Source organism: Camponotus vicinus, unplaced genomic scaffold (genome assembly GCF_025532165.1).
Source record: "Camponotus vicinus isolate PSW18456_S1 unplaced genomic scaffold, iyCamVici1.0 SCAF_10, whole genome shotgun sequence".
NCBI lineage: Eukaryota > Metazoa > Arthropoda > Insecta > Hymenoptera > Formicidae > Camponotus > Camponotus vicinus.
Window position 1 is genome coordinate 17,372,052 of NW_028141946.1, and position 16,106 is coordinate 17,388,157.

Sequence of the window (16,106 nt, forward strand, 5' to 3'; positions counted from 1 at the left end):
AAAGCTTCTATCGCTTTCTTTTTGTTCAAAAGAAACTTGAAACTTTACTCGTCAATTTCCAAAAACGGATTTTCCGAAAAATAAAGCTATAAATGTGTATAAAGAAAAAATTTTAAATTAAATTTCTTACTTTTTTTTTTTATAGAATCACTTTTTTTTCTCATCGTCAACAATCGGACGACTCCATCTTCAAGATGCTAGTCCTATATTTCTGACAGGATGTACGGCAGAATACAGATGTTTCACTTTAAAATGAAGAGACTTTTATTATATTATATATCGCTTGAAAAAAAAACTATACATCTTAATGAATAATGAATAGGTAAAACGAGAATACGTGGACACATGGCCAAAGATACAAACCCTGACAGAAACGATTTACGCGGCTGGGATGGACAAAATGAAAAACGGAAAAAAAAAGTTCAATGTATCGCTTAAAAATGTGCGCTTAAAAATTTTTACACAGTCTTGATAAACATTTTTCTCGTCGTCGCGAGTGCCTTTTATCTTCAAACGTGCACCGTTCATAAATCGGTGCCGATATTTCGAGAGTGTCAAAAGTCAACGAGAGCACAAATATGCTACGTGTGCCATCATATTTTAATGTTGAAATATGTAAATGCTCTTCTTTCTATCTTTTCTTCATGCATTATTGATGTGTGAATGATTTTTCGGATTTTTTGCAAAATTAAAATTCGCTGTTTCAAGTGAATCGTATATATATGTACAAGGTGTACGTAGATATAAAATATCGATAATATTAATATTTTGTATAAAATATTTTACATATATTTTATATAAAATATTAATGATTAATATTAATATTTTATATACACGTGTATACAGTTTAAACGGAGTTTTTATTAAGCAGATATTCGCCATAGAACTGTGGAAATCCTGCGTTTATATATTTGACGTCGACGTGATTGATCGCGCATTAATTTAATTAAAATTAATATTAATTTATTAAAATTAATTAAAGTTAATTGTTTTATATCGACTCTTTATTTTACAAAGAATTAATTAAATATATAAATCTAACCGCAATTAAAAATCGCCGACTTTAATTGCGATTCTCATTTTAAATACACTTTCCACAGTTTATCTATCTTGTTTATTATCCCCTTCCTCTCTCGCTTTTTTCATCGTATAATCATGTTAATTAAAGTTTACATCGTTAATTAAAGTTTAGAATGAACGCATTTTTTTGTGGAGAAAAAATAGAAAGAGAGAGAGAGAGAGAGAGCCGATATTTCTTCCGTTCTTTTCATTTTCGTTACAAGTACATCAAATGTAGCGACACATTTAAGATAATATACACTGCATCAAGCGGACACTTGCTTTATCGTCGTGCACGAGCCTATCGAACGCTTCTGTTTCCTCGGATTCGGCAACATATACATATATAAAGTCGCTTACGGGACATCTAGAGAACGAGAGCGTTAGTTATTAATGCGGAAAAAGTTTTCTATTAAACAGTCGACCAGCATATCTGTACACGCGCATCTTCTCCGTGAGCTTTCTCCTCCGAGTTCCTGATCCGTCATTGCAGTCATATCGCGGATGACAGGCGAGAAATTATATAAACCTCTCCCTCTCATACACTATACACATTTCCATCATATATTTCACTCCAAGGTACAACTGCAATGCAGAAGCAGCGTGATTTTTAATAATTAGACGACGCTTAGTACCATTATCCGGCAAGCTCGACGATTATGGGAACGCCATGAAAAAGTGACTCCAGCTGATCTTCAGTCGGGAATAAATACATTTTGGCTCGAATGCTCAGCTTGTTGAAAATGTCTCGCGACTTTCTGTTCATTCGTGATGTGAGATGTCTCTGTGGATTTTTATGTAAACGTGTTTCAACGCAAGAGAGAGCCGGCTGGCGACTGTAGAAAAGTTGCGGTCGCTTGCAACAAAAGTTTGAGAGACATTTGTCGGGTAAAAAAAGGCGTAATTAAGCGGCGCGAAATGAAAAAAAAAACAGCTTACATTCGATTCGTCGAAGCGCTGAATAATATAAATAAATACACTAACAAACTTCATCATCAGATCTTACATTAATCCATAAAGAACTTGAACTTTTAACGCTCCGTACAAATTACGAGGTCCCATACAACACAAAACATTGCTGTAATATTACAACAATATTGCAGTAATATTATAGCAATATTGCAGCAACATTATAGCAATATTGCAGCAACATTGTAATATTGCCGCAATATTGCTGCAATGTTACAACAATGTGCTGTATGGTTTTTTTTCATGTAGTATAGATACTGCATCAAAATTGCCGTAATAAATATGTATCAGTGAATTCTCTTTTATCTCTCTTTCCTAGTAATAATGTACAGTAGATATTGTGCGCGTAGATGGAAATAAAAAATTAATATTAATTTCTTATTTTTCGAAAATAAAATAGTTGGCTTGAAAAATTGAAAATTCAATGAATCTTTATCTAAAATTGACGAATATCGACGGAATAATAAGAGATCTAATTACACACGTGACAAATTTGTAGGATAATGGCTCCAGAGAACAAATGTCTAAAATGAATGCTGCGCTTTTATTTTCAACATTCTTTCTGAAAATTAATATTTTTCGAGACATAGGCTTCATGTGTGTCAAAAATGAACAAAACGAACAAGAGGGACGCAAAAGAAATTTTTGCGCCAACGATCAAACGTACCGTCTCATCTGTCCTTACTTGAACGATTTCTTAAACCCTGTGATTCCTTTCGTACATAAGCGTAGCGCGAAATTATCAAATTAATTTGCAGCGTCAATAAAATTTGTTGAGATAGCGAGATTTAAAGAAATGCCTTTTAAGATATTCATAACATCCTTCATATTTAATTGCGTTTTCTGAATACTGAACGGTGTACAGTATATTGCACGTTAGAGTGCTCGTATCAAGTCCTCGCAAAGAGACAAGTAATCTATCTCACAGCACTAACGAACGTGTGCGGATGAAAAAAATTATACAGAGTCCGGATGTATATGATACGATCTCCCGATTTTATATATTTGAACTTAACGTAACTCTTAAGTCACCAAAAATAACGAAAATATATCTTATTCTTCTATATTTGGAAAGTAAATCGCAGTCGAACTCGATACATACATACGATACATATTGTGAATCAAGTTATATCCGATTTCAAAGGAGCGCAAACACACACAGGAGCGTAAACTCTATCGGCGCAAAGGATCACACACATTTACACGTCGTAGAACTGATCGTCGTATGTCCCGTTATTCGTGTAGCAGCGTTGCTTTCAGTATATCTGCCTATGTATCTGTCGTAATTGTTTTAGTTACTCTTGCTTTGCACTTGCACGATTGTTTGAAGATCGACAATGGTCTTCTCCAGCATCTCGAGCCACGAGACGTTGGTCAACGAGCAGCGCAACTGATTTGTACAACTGTTGGCGGTGGTAACCAGACGCGGCGGCGAGACGGCGCCGCTGGTGGCGATCGTCTCCGCCTGAACGTTGCCCGATTTGTGCCTGGCAGTGGCGGCTTTGTCGTCCCCGGAATCGGAAGACATCGTATCGTTCACCGCGTCCGCCTTGTCCATCTCCGCCTCGGAGATATTGTTCTCCATGTCGATATCGTTGATCGGCGCGCACAGTTCCTTGTCGACCGGTTCACTGTCGCCGCACAATCTACGCCGCTTGGAAGGCGACTCCACTTCCGACGACGAACGGCTCTCCTTCACCGTAATAGTCCGTGTTCGCGACAGCAGGGTCTCTAGAGCCGGCAACAGGCTGGAGGATGGCTTCAGTCTTGTGCTGCTGCTGTAAACGAGAGCCAGGGCGCGCAGGTCTCCGGTCAACCTGTGCGCCGACGCCTCGACGTCCACCGCCTCCACCATCGCCGTCAACGAGCTGACCAAGTTGTCGATGAGCAAACACGTTTGCTCGGTCAGCACGTGACTGGCCAGCTTGGGAAAGAAAGTTTTGAGAAAAGCGTGTATCGCCGGCACTCCTAACGACGATCTCTCGTCTAGCAACACTGCGTCTACGTAATCTACCGTGTAGGAAGAACATAGGAGAGACGCTATATGCTTTCTGTCTATATGTGTAGCGGCGTGTACATCTAACCACAACCTAGGAAACAGAGCCAAGTGCAAAGGTACACCTGTAAACATAAGATGAATTAGAATTCGCGCTATTCTTGCGTGGCGTTTAGTTTGTATCACTATTCACCTTCGAAACCGAGCATAGCGCTCAAATTCACTAACGCGTCCGTCATACAATCGTTATTTATCGCCAATCTACACATGACATCTATTAGTTCGTGATAAGGTAAGTAAAATTCAAGCAGGGCGCTATCGTACTCCGGATCCACTCCTTTCGACGCCTCCAGCTGAGAATGAGGCACCGCCATTTGCACCATGGGCCTGGCGGGTCTGGTAGGCATCTTCCCAGGCGGAGTGGATCTTCGCGGAAGATACGGCCCGGGCGGGACTGCGGCGTGGGATTCCTGAAGAGCTGCGTGGCAGTGCGAGAGTAATGGCGCTAGGATCAGTATTGCTTCGGCAGGAACGAGCATTACGAGCTCTTTTAAAAGATCTATAGCCAGGTTTCTCATGTCCGGTGGGTTGTACGTGTTTAGTAACGTTGCCAGCTTGCGAAGTATATCGGGCCACTCTTTGCAGTTGGCGAGAATGTTTCTAGCATCCGGTCCGTCTCTCGCGGTACGAACGCATCGCACAAGCTCGACAATAATGGCGATCAATTCGGCCAGGTCGCCGGCAACGTGGCAAGCTGTGGCCTCGTGATACATTATATGTAGCATGTGAAATGCTTCGAGGGCCATGCTCAAGCCACCGTTGTAAACAACATATAAACGATCGTCGTCCGATTCGATAAGAATCCTGAAAAAAAGAAAAGATTAGATGATATAATCTCAATATTAAAATATATCATTCTCTCACGTTTTTTGTAGAAGATACAATTATAATCGTTATAATGATACCGAAAGGCAGAGATGAGAGTTGCCCAGCATGAACGACCGTCGAGCCCTTGTAAGTAAGAGGATAGCGTGCCTCTCCTGAACGATGCGATCTCCGCCTCTTCTTGTTCCGTTTGATCAGGATGTCTCGCGACTAACAACTGCATCAGTTTAAACAGTTCGTCCACCGCCTGTGAAAAGACCAATTTGAGGAAAGATTTGGAACAAAATGTTATTCAAATAAATTAGATAAAAATTTATCCGAATAATGTCAACCTCTACGCTTAATAAGTGATTCTCTGAAAAGCTTACGGTTGAATACTGAGTAGGATGAGGAGTGATATTTTTGAATGCCCATTGGATATTCTGATGCGCAGCCAATTGTCTTGTAAAAGTGCGCGATTGCTGGCAGCAAAGTCGCAAGAGGCCGTAATAAGCGGGTAACATAACTCTGTTAAATAGCACGACATCCTGGTCTTCGTGATCAGCTCTACAATGAACAAGATGCAAATTGCTAAATATAAAAAGAAAATTAATTCTCATGTGTCTTAAATATTAATTCTTTGCATTTGATTACAACCTTTGAAATGATATACAGGCTGAATAATACATCATGTTGCACACGTGCTTTTATACATCTCTTTCATGAGAAAGTGTGTGATACTCACAATATGTAATTAAATGCAATATTCTTAGTTATGTGCGGATTGTGGAGTATCATAGCGACATTCTCTGGGCAATCGGAGCAGACGTGATACCAGAACAAGAGAACCGCTTGCTTGTTGTGATGCACCGGGATACTCGGTTCCGAAAGCTTCGGGTGGAAAAGCGTCCATAGGTCATTAAGATACTGCCCGAACTGTGAATGAAGCAATCAGAGATTTATTTATTCATTTAGACTTATTAGATCTCTCTCTCTCTTGCTCTGCAAGAGAGATTGCCAGGATTAACTCACCATTAACTTTTCCGTTTTGGAGACTACGCAGTATGTGAGCAATGCAAAGTAGGCAGTGAGTTTCATTGTACCGTGAGTTTGTATGTCGATGTAATGTCGCGCGGGTTGCAGTAGTCTCAAGAGCGCCGTATATATCTGATGCAGTATCAGAGTAGCCTCCGGTGACAATTGCAGCTCTCTGGACGAGTTGCAGCCCAGATTGAGCCGATGAGCGGTACGGTAACCCTGTCGAAAGTGCGTAGACGGGACCAACGACACCAGTAGAAAAGCTGCGGCCGAACGAACTCTCTGATTGGAGTGCTCGAGGAGGAAGTGCTGCAGCCACGTGTCGAGTCCTTGCAGCACCCAGGCGTGCGCTAGCTTGCTCCTCGTCACCGCGAGAGCCAACCATTCGAGCGCGCCATGAGGAGCGACTCTCGCCGCTTCCCAGACTCTACCCAAGATCAGTTGAGTCATGCAGGGCAGCCCGCTTAGTCCCGAGCTCTCCGTCAAAAGCGTTAATAGCTTGAAGAAGGGTTGACACACGTCCGTGTGCTTCATTATCGCCTGGAATATCATCGTGACGACGTGTATCGCCAGTCTATCGTTCCAACGACACAACGATTGAATCAAGTTTCTGGTCTGAGTGAGATTAATAACATCCCGCGTTTGTTGATACAAAAAGGGGAAGCCCTTGCCACCTGCCACGGCGCTCAGATCCGCCGGCGACAAGGCCAATCTATGATCCTGCCCTCTACTGCGCTCGACCAAGTAGGCAATCAACATAATCATCTTATCCAGTGACGCGGGTCGGAGTTTTTCCGAAGGCACGGTCACGATTTCCTCCTCCTCCTCCTCTTCACTAACCGCGTCGACGAACTCGTGCGTCTTGTGTCCGAGATAAAAGTTCACCATCGTAGAGATGGCTTGCACCCTGATAAGGAAGACAGCCTCGTCGTCGCCCATCTTGCTGAACTCGTACAAGAAGCTAAAGTACTCTGTGAGATGCTTGAGGTGCTGCTTAGCGTGTTCCATGAGCGACAGCAACATTCTGACGAATCGCGTGACGCAGGATCGCGTGCCCACAGTGTTGACATCATTCTCCTCGTCGCAGAGAAGATACAGAGGCACCTGAGTAGCGCGCAATCGTTGAATCACGTGAATGCAGAGCCGCTGAAACATCTGCCTGACCATCTGATTAGGACACTTGACTAGAATCTGAATAGGCCACCACGAGTCGCCGGCCATCCGCTCGAGGAATCTCGCGCAAGCGCCCGTCGACCCGTTGAATTGCTTCGTCAACAGTTCTACCCACTGCACCATCGTCGGTTTCTCCTTGGCGTGTATGAAAGTTTCCATAAAGAAGGACGTCGACAGTTCCGCGGACATCTCCGTGATGTCCGGCTGCACGGACAGCAGCGTCTGCGGGATGTAGCCGCATACCTGCCACATGAATCCAAAGTACGTGTGCTCGAATATATTCTTATCCTGTAAAAAGTGCATGTTGTCCTGCCAGATCCAATCTTCGAGCTCCTTGTTGAGCTCCAGCGGCGGCAGTTTGTTGACGTTATTGCGTACCAACGAAGATGACGGTCGTCCGCTATTATTATCGGTACTGTTATCAGCGGTGGGACTCGACACGGTAGCTTCTTCTTCCTTTGTCTGCTCGCCGGGATCGGCACACCACTCGTAGAACAACATGTACGCCGAATTGGTCTTCTCGAAGCTAAAGTCCATAAACTTGTCCGTCACCGAGTCGTACGTCTTGCTGGTCATCTCGCCGCCAAAGCATTCGGCCGCGATTTGATTCGGATCGAACGGCTTCACTTCGGCGTCGTTGAACAAGAACCACTTGTCCTTGTTGGGAGACGTACGATCCCTGATAAAGCTGTAATAATGCCCACCGTCCGCTGTCCCCGTATGAACAGTCACGCCGATCAAATCGTATTGATAGTGCTCCATTTCCTCCTCCTGTACCTCCTCCTCCACGTCGTCCACCAGTAAGGGTCGCGAGTGTCCATCGTTCTCGGATTTTCTCTTCTCGGACAACACCGCCTTCTTCTCGTCCTGATAGTGCTGCGGCATGAGCTTCTTCTCGACGTAACCAGACATATCCAGTCTAAGAGGAAAGCTGAAATGCGTGTTGACCTTTTCCTTCAACATGGTGCCCATGTTGAAGGTGTAGCGCATCGTATTAAAGCACAATATATGAGGCAGTTTCTTGAAACACGCTCGTTTTTCAGCGCGCGCCTTCTTCCCACACTGCGAGCACGTGTACATGTTGTCGCCTTCCAACGTATCCTTGACCGTGACCTCGTCCAAGCTCTCGTAGAGGTTCCTCATATCCGCCACCTGGCAACGGACGGTGTAAAATTCCTCCAAGGTCCTGCTAACGTGCTCACAATCGAGCGAGACGACATTGTTGGATATCACGCCGCAGAACAGCGTCTTAACCAAGTTTTTCAGGTCGGCGGTCATCTCCTCCAACTTGGAGACGAGATCGATGAAAAATTCGGCCATGTCTTTTTGCTCGCCAGTATTCAGCGGCTCATGGTTCATCGTGTACACGCGACAGAAGCTCCTCGGGTTGTACGCCTTCCTCTCGGACTCTAATAGATACGCAAACATTCTCTGCAGTTCTCGCAAGGTCAGCTGATGCTTGTTAGCACGACTGCAATCAGCGCCCAGGATGGAGACGCGCGCTTGCGGCATCATGTACAGATGTTGCATGCAACTGGCCATGTAACACGTCGCGCCAAGATTCGTCAAGCCTACGTAGCCGCAATCGGAGCGTCCATCCTCGTGGGGCCAGTAATCCCACGGATACGGAGAATGCGGTCCTGGACGGTGCTGGGCAAGTAACTTCTCGTGCAGTATTCTGTAATTATCAGGCGCCGATTTCACCAGCTCGACCAGAAGGTCGAAAGCGGCTGATCTGGACGCTTGGCTCTTACACTTGGGCACATGCTTGCTCCGTGGATTCGGCAAGGCAAACAGAAAGTCGAATACTTGATCCAACAGATTCTGTCCGATCTTCTCCTGTTTGCAGGGAGGGTTATGCGTCATTATGTTGCACGTGAGATTAATCAATCCAACCAAAGCGTCGTCTTCCACCGTGTTATGCCGCGTCTCCAAGTGTTCCCGATCAAGCACGGAGTCGATCACGCGAATAGCCAACGCCTCAAGATCTATAGTCGTGCCGGAAGTCTCGTCCGTGCTTTCTCGAATCGCCTCGTCCGGCAAAGAATCCACCAGACGACATACTAACCAAAAGTAGTCCTTACAAGCTGGTCCATAGGGCTCCTTTCCCTCGTCCAGGACTGGATGCAGATGCAGCGGCAAATCCGGTTTACGGTGAGAGGGTTGCATAGCTTCGGCGATCACGAGATGCTCCAGCAGAGTGTTTAACATGGGTACTATCAAGCCCGGCATCTGTTCCGAGTTGTCATCCTCCACACCGGTGCTACCTAAACATAGTTTGTATAGAGCCGTGCATACCTCGCGTCTCACTGCTGGCTCGGGATCTTCTAGTATCAGTCTACGCAGCCATGTTTTCCCAAAAGGCTCAGACGAGGAGAAGAGATATTGTCGTACCGTCGGATTGCTGTGCACCCAGCAAACCAACAGCGCCATGGCGTAATGTATCACTTGTGATCGTCCAAAGAGTCCGGTCTTGTAATGATTTGGATCGAGTGGTAATGAGGCGTCGTTTAAAATGCTCGTTATCCTTGGCATGACTGTATCCACATTCATCATTCTCAGCATTGCCTCGCTCAGCTTGGGCACCAACAGCGGCTTGTCTGTTTTATTGCGTTTCTTTTCCTCTTTTACGACGCCCAGATGACAAAGTTGCTTCAACAAACTGGCGAGGCAATCTTGCTGCCATTCGCTGCCATCTCCCTGCTCCAGACAACCTGACATAAAGATATCGAAGAGATGTCGGAGTCCACCGTGTTGTACAAACAGTGTGGACCAAGCCACGTCTTTCTCCTTGTCATCCTGATTGTCGTCCGCGTCTCCGCCACCTTGATGAGCCGACGCAACGGTTGATGAAGCGGTAGAGTTGCTCGATGACGGTTGACTCGTCGTACCTCGTCGACTCAAAGACTCGACTATGTAAAGGGAATACATCAGCTTTTGCGGACTCGCCGGGTCGAGTAATTCTTGAAGGGATGTCTCGCCGAGTTTTTGGAAACCTCGCAATAAAGTTGGACTCGTCGGTAACAGAGTAAGCGTGTCCCAAACCCTCCTCGAGAGTACTTGTGCCTTCGTATGAGGTATCTCTTGCCCACCCTTCACGGTCGTCTTCATAGCGCTGAGTGTTCTCATTAGCGTAAATAGTTGCTCAAAGTACTGCGGTCGAAGTAACAGTAAGGTTGGCAACGATTCTCTAGGAGGAGGTGGTAATAATGAGGGTGAATCCATGTCCCGTTTGCTGCAACGACCACCGCCACCGTTACCTCTACTGGCACCAGGTGAAATAAATACCAATTGTCCATCCTTGAAGCCCATTTCTTGCAAGGTCTTTTCGTCAAAGTCGATAGTTAATTCTTGCCCCTGAGTGATCATTCTGATGGGACCATCTGTAAGCAACGATCCTAAAACCGAGCCGCCATTCTGGGTGGCATTCGCAGAAACCGCGGATTTTTCTTGAGTATTCTGCGTATCGTCCCACCATTTGGCTACTTCAGCTCGCAAATCTGCCACGTAATCGGTGTTGAGAAGAGTGAAACTCGTTTTCTCCGGTATACCAGCAGGTTGCACAAAGATTCTCAATTGTTGGCCTTTCTCAGACGTATTCATAGCTACGTAGCATTGGCTGGCAACGCCTCTGCCTTCCAACACCCAGCGGCGCAAATGATAGGCGTAGCGTTTTCGGAAAGCTTCCAAATGCGTCCTCAGCAGGAGCAAGGCGCGCTGTATACAGCGCAAACTAGCCTCTTCATTGCTCTCAAGATCGGCGCTGGCCGCCGCGAGATGCGTCATGCACTGGGAAACAAACTCCGCCTCTTGCGTCAGCTGTCGCGACATGTAATAGCCATTGAGATACTGTATAGCTGCCATACTGACGTCGGTACTTTTCGCTTTCAAAGCGATCCGCCACAAAAAGTCCATACCTACTGAGTCCACATCTCTTAATGGTCTGTCCAGATGCGCCGCAGCCAAGCGCGCCAAATTGCACAATTGCTGAAACAGACTTAGGCCTGTCATACTGATAGTTTCCGGTGGGAGGCTCGGTAATTTGCGCATGCATAAATGTTTCAGTGTATCCATTCCCAAGGCATGTTGCTCCGTAGATTTTGCTTGACTGAGCAACCAACTGAAGAGCTCATCCGCGCAGATCGGATCTTGCGATAAACATTGCCATAATATATCTACTTGTTCTAAACTCAAGCGAAAGCAATCGGGCGAACCTAAAGGCGAGAAGATTGACGATAGAAATTGTAGTCTGACTTGTATTTCCGTCTGATGCGAATACAAATTGCTCTTCGGTCCAGTGCTAGTGTACGTCTTCAAATTATTGAAGAAATGTTTCATCATGCCGCGCTCACGATCGGCCCAAGTCGTAATCGTATGCGCGTCCATCGCACCAAATTGCTGGAAGCTTGCGAGCAGCTTTGGTAACAATCTTAGAGATACAACCACGGAATGATTAGTCGCCAAGTTCTCTAAGCAGCCTTCTATGAATTTCATCGGGATCAAGCGGTCGACGTTAAAACACAAGAGGTTGCACAGGGCTTTCTCCGCCTCCAAAGCTAGGCCTTCGCCTAGCTGCCCAATCTTGTCATCTTGAAGAAGATCCCACAGCAATGTATTACCTGGCTTACAAACTGTATCTAGATTAAATTGCGAGCTCAATCTAGTGGCCGTTTGCCGCGCAGCTCGCACTTGCGGCGGTTGGCAAACCGATCTTCTAATTGTCATGGCCGAGTGTGAGTGATGAGGATGATAGGCTTGCATTTGAATAGCGGTTAGATGACGCGCCGCCAACTGTGCCAATTCTTCCTCGCAACCGCTTTCCTCGCCGTCAAAGTCGGCCATGTTCTTTTCACTCTTGTTCGATATTCTGCTGCTGTACGAACCTTCTTCGTCGGAGAGCATCTCATCCAAACCTGAAGGCAGGAACGTGGGACCGGTGGCGTGCACTAATCCGGCAAGTTCGGATATCACCGCACCAGGACCGTCCGCGGCAGCGAGAACGCCCGCCACATCGCTGTCGTCCTCGTCGTGCGAACTGTCCGCCGAGTCAGCCGCTCGATCCACGTTGTAACCCACTATAGACATGTATTTATTCTTGTTGGCGCGTCTCAATAGCGCCGCCGTGGTTGGAACTTGCTGGTCGTTTGGGTCCAAAGCTATCGCTTGTTGCTTAACGCGGTCCAACGCGTCGACGCTCTTTGATTCATCTAAAGAAGTTAAAGCGCCCACGTCCAGACTGCTGTTTGGCACATCTTCCGTTCTGTTTTTCGTATCTACGAGCAAATCCTTGGATTTCACATTATCATCTTGACCGACGATGGCTTCTAGCGCTTTCTCAACGGCACTCAAAGAACGCTTTTGCGGTCTCTTTCGCTTGCGCAGGATCTTTCGCTTTTTCTTCTCATGTACAAACATCTCCTCAGTGTTAGATTTCTCCGTGTCCGCTTCGGCGTCGGATCCGCTCTGCTTATTTTTTATATCCTCGCGAATAGCACTCGCCGATGAATCTTTAGGCAATTCTCTATTACAATCAAATTTCTCAGAATTCAGGTCTTCGATTTCATTAAGACTCGATTCGATGGTAGTGGTCGTCAGATTCTTTCCTTTATAATGTCCTATAAAGATACAACAGATGCATAAACAATATTAAGCATCTAATTTAAAAAGTTACGTACCTTCACCATCGCTGCTATCGGCCCTTGCTTGCTTTCTAGGCGACGGTCCATCGGACAGCGTCGGACTAGGCTCCTCCTCATCGTCTTCCGGACTGCTACCGTCCATACCACTCGGATCACTGCTACTACTTCCACCAACTCCACTGGTACTTCTCAAAATTTCCCTGTTCTTCATCACTAGACCCCTCGGATAAGCCGAACGACCGGACGTCCAGATAAATTTGATCAAAGCAGACGCCAGGAACAAACTTTGCTCCGTGTGATCCTTAGGTTCTAGTTTTCCTAGCAAAGAGTATAGATGAAGTACAGGAGTAGGAGCCAGATGTTTGACCAAGGGTGCCAACAGATCGTAAACTGGACGGCCGCAATGCTTCAATTGCGCGGCTTGCCACATAGTGTCCATGTCCGAGGACGTAATTCTACCCTCCATGGCTAGGAAGCTTAATATAATGTGACTCTGCTTAATAACCTCTACGTGTAAGTTTGGTCCGAATATATGAGCTATGATGTTGTTCTCGGTCAACCAAGCGGCAAGCGCATGGCCCACTTGTTCGACCTCGGCAACGGTCTCGCTGTTGCAGAGCTCGTTAGAAGCCGTGATGTGAGCGTTTATCTGAGCTACACCAGCCAGCCTCATAGTCAAAGTTGTACTAGTAAAGTATTTAAATGCCAAGTCGAGCCCATCGCGATCGAAGCTCGGTAAAACGGCGTCTATTGGATCCTTCACCGCGCTCCACATGAAATCTAAGAAGGTTTATGAAAAAATAATGCGAATCGTGTGAATCTGAGAGTCTTTTAACTTTATAAACGCACCTGCCATTGTCCTGACAGCAGGAGTACGCAATTCCTTGTCCCCTAACCGACACATGTACTTCATAACACGACTGCGTAATGGTATAAATAGTTGAATGACGCTACCGTAGTTTAACCAAAGTTTGAGATTACAAATAACTGCAACCATAGAATGCGCAAGGCTAACAGGCAGTGTGCTTTCCATATCGAAACAAGCGGACATCAAATTAAAGCCTCCTTGATGACAAAATATAGATACAGCACGGATCAAAGGCGCTGGCACCTCGGGATCGTGCGGTTCGCAGTAGCCACCTTCGTCCTATCAGTTATAAAAGTGATTCAATGTTGTGTGTAATGGACAGCAACATAATCTGTAAATCGCACAAGAGTCTTACCTTGACAGGAGCTAAAGGATTGATTACACCGCCGTGTTTCATAGCGATATAGAGAGGAAAGTTTAATAAAAAAATTTTCGAGAGGAGATGAAACAATCTTTCCCTATCCTGCTGCGACCAGCTCTGTTTCGTCTGAGCTTCCACTTGTGCATCACTTGCGTTTTCGCTGGACTTTCGCTTACTATTCTTCTCTTCCTCCTCTTTCCCTTCTTCAACAGCCTCCTTGGCGACATCTTCATTTTGCTGTATGACTTGTAACTGTTGCAATGTACAGAGTACGATGCTCTGAGTTAGTCTTATAAACCGATCAAAATTTTTAATTTCACGATAACAGCACATACATTGCCTGGAAAAGAGAAAGAAAGGGTTACAATGTAAACATATTTCATATCTAAATATTTACAATAAAATCAATTAAAAAGCAATAAAAGCATTTGCAATAAAATCAATCAAAAAAATAAGCATTTTGTAATAAAATTGATTAGATTCTTTCATTATTATAGTAGCAGTGATTCACTAAAATAGTTATTATAGTAAAATCACTGTAGCGATTCACTTTCACCAAAAATATTCATGTTTATCTAGAATTTAAATAAATTTCGATAATTGTTTTAATGATTAGATAACTGATTAGATAATTTATCTGCGTGATAAATTAAGTATCGATAAATTTCTACACGTGGGAAATATTGTTGTAGTCTTGAAAATTTCTTTGCATTGTTTCGTAGCGGTTTTTACTTGAGGATCTCATCTTTGCAGTCTTTGAAAAAATAAAAAGAAAAGAGATCGAATGAATTAACACACCTTTGCACCCATTGATTAACATAATGCAATGTCGTGTCGACGTCCGTTATGCATAACGTCGCTAGTGCATCCTGTTCCTTCGACGAACGTTCGTCATCTGAAAAAATGAAACGTTAGAAATGGAAATCAAAAACTTAATTAATGCAAATTAAAAGTAATTTAATGTAATGTAAATTAAAAGTATATTTGTAAGAAATTATATATTTTTCTATTGCATTTTTCGTTTTGATAAATAAATAAATTTACAGTTTCCAAAAATCACAAAAAAATGTGTTTTCATTCATTAACATTAATTAACATTATGCGCGATTTTCCAAAATGATCCAATTGATGGTAAATATCTTCTGTGTTCGAGTGACTCTAAAAATACAAATTCAGAGTTATCGAAAAAAGAATACAAACTTCAACGGGAAATATTTGAAGACCGTGTTGATGAAATATTCCAACACGTGTCGCTCGAAAATTCGATTTTAGGAAGGAATCCTGAGGGAAGCCCGATCCAAGGATCAGGACGAGGAATCGAAAAATACGAAATTCACTCGAAGGTGATGATAATAAATACAATAGACTGAAAGAAGCTAAAAGAAGTCGCTCGTTGGACTTTCTTGGCCATCGAAGGGGCAGCCAAACTAAGGTTATAAGACGCTATTCCGCGATTCCTATCTCGCCCGAGAGGGAGATCCGGCGCGAGAGGTGCCTCCCGACCTGGACTCGTCGACGACGCTCCTCGAGGACGACCCTCCCCTCGCGGAGGACCTGTTCTTCAAGGGGATCCGCGAGTCTCGGGTGGGATAGGTTAAGAATCGGGAACGGAAGCGCGCTACTGTACGCACGATACTCGCACTTACAGGAGAGCAGAAGATCGTGAAAGTCGACGCACACATCGCACATGGTGTCCAGGTCCTTTCAGCCTAGCGAGAGGCTCTCGGTCACGTCAAGTTCATCACTCGCGCTCGTCACCGATCCACGTCTCGCCGCAGCAACGGTGACAATATTATTAAACATCCCCCGTGCTCGCTCGACTGTCCCCGACCATCACCACCATATTGCTTTTGTGCGGCAAGGCTGCGCTGCGCGTCCACTCGGCGCTCACTTCAGACGCCTCGTCGAAGACGGGTCGCGGGGAAGGGAAAGAAAAGATATAGAGGACGGACCGAGCGATGTACGAGGTACGAGCGAGACCTCGAGGACCTTCGAGGACCCCGATCGAGGGAAAGATCGCGATGTATGGCGCACGCCGCGCAGATTAGGCTAATTAATTATCCAACGTTCGCCGAGGCGAGTGTCTATTGTGACAGAACACAGCTGATCGCCGCCATGTTGGATCGCGGGGCGCGTCGA

The 16,106-nt window shown here is 45.1% G+C and overlaps 1 protein-coding gene and 1 long non-coding RNA gene across 2 annotated transcripts in view; one reads left to right on the forward strand and one right to left on the reverse strand.

Annotated features, from left to right (window-relative positions):
- Positions 1-1,489, forward strand: part of LOC145960446 (uncharacterized) — a 5,567-nt gene extending 4,078 nt beyond the window's left edge. The window contains exon 4 of the long non-coding RNA XR_014435362.1: positions 146-1,489. This is a non-coding gene — a long non-coding RNA (uncharacterized LOC145960446). The remainder of the gene's footprint in view (positions 1-145) is intronic.
- On the reverse strand, positions 987-16,069 carry Puf (ubiquitinyl hydrolase 1 puf). Its single transcript, XM_083079881.1, has 11 exons — positions 15,614-16,069; positions 14,766-14,862; positions 13,962-14,307; positions 13,588-13,885; positions 12,775-13,518; positions 5,921-12,714; positions 5,634-5,824; positions 5,278-5,455; positions 4,990-5,156; positions 4,218-4,888; positions 987-4,149 (listed from the first exon to the last, which is right to left on the reverse strand). The coding sequence occupies exons 1-11, from the start codon at positions 15,654-15,656 to the stop codon at positions 3,320-3,322; spliced, it is 10,359 nt and encodes a 3,452-aa protein (XP_082936007.1). The 5' UTR covers positions 15,657-16,069; the 3' UTR covers positions 987-3,319.
- Positions 16,070-16,106: the final 37 nt, after the last annotated feature.

Coding starts and splice junctions, on each gene's coding strand:
- Puf (XM_083079881.1), bottom strand. CDS start 15,656: ATGTGCGATGTGTGCGTCGACTTTCACGATCTTCTGCTCTCCT. Junction 14,308..14,765: donor GTTAATCAATGGGTGCAAAG/GTGTGTTAATTC, acceptor TCTCTTTTCCAG/GCAATGTATGTGCTGTTATC. Junction 5,157..5,277: donor ATCCTACTCAGTATTCAACC/GTAAGCTTTTCA, acceptor GTCTTTTCACAG/GCGGTGGACGAACTGTTTAA.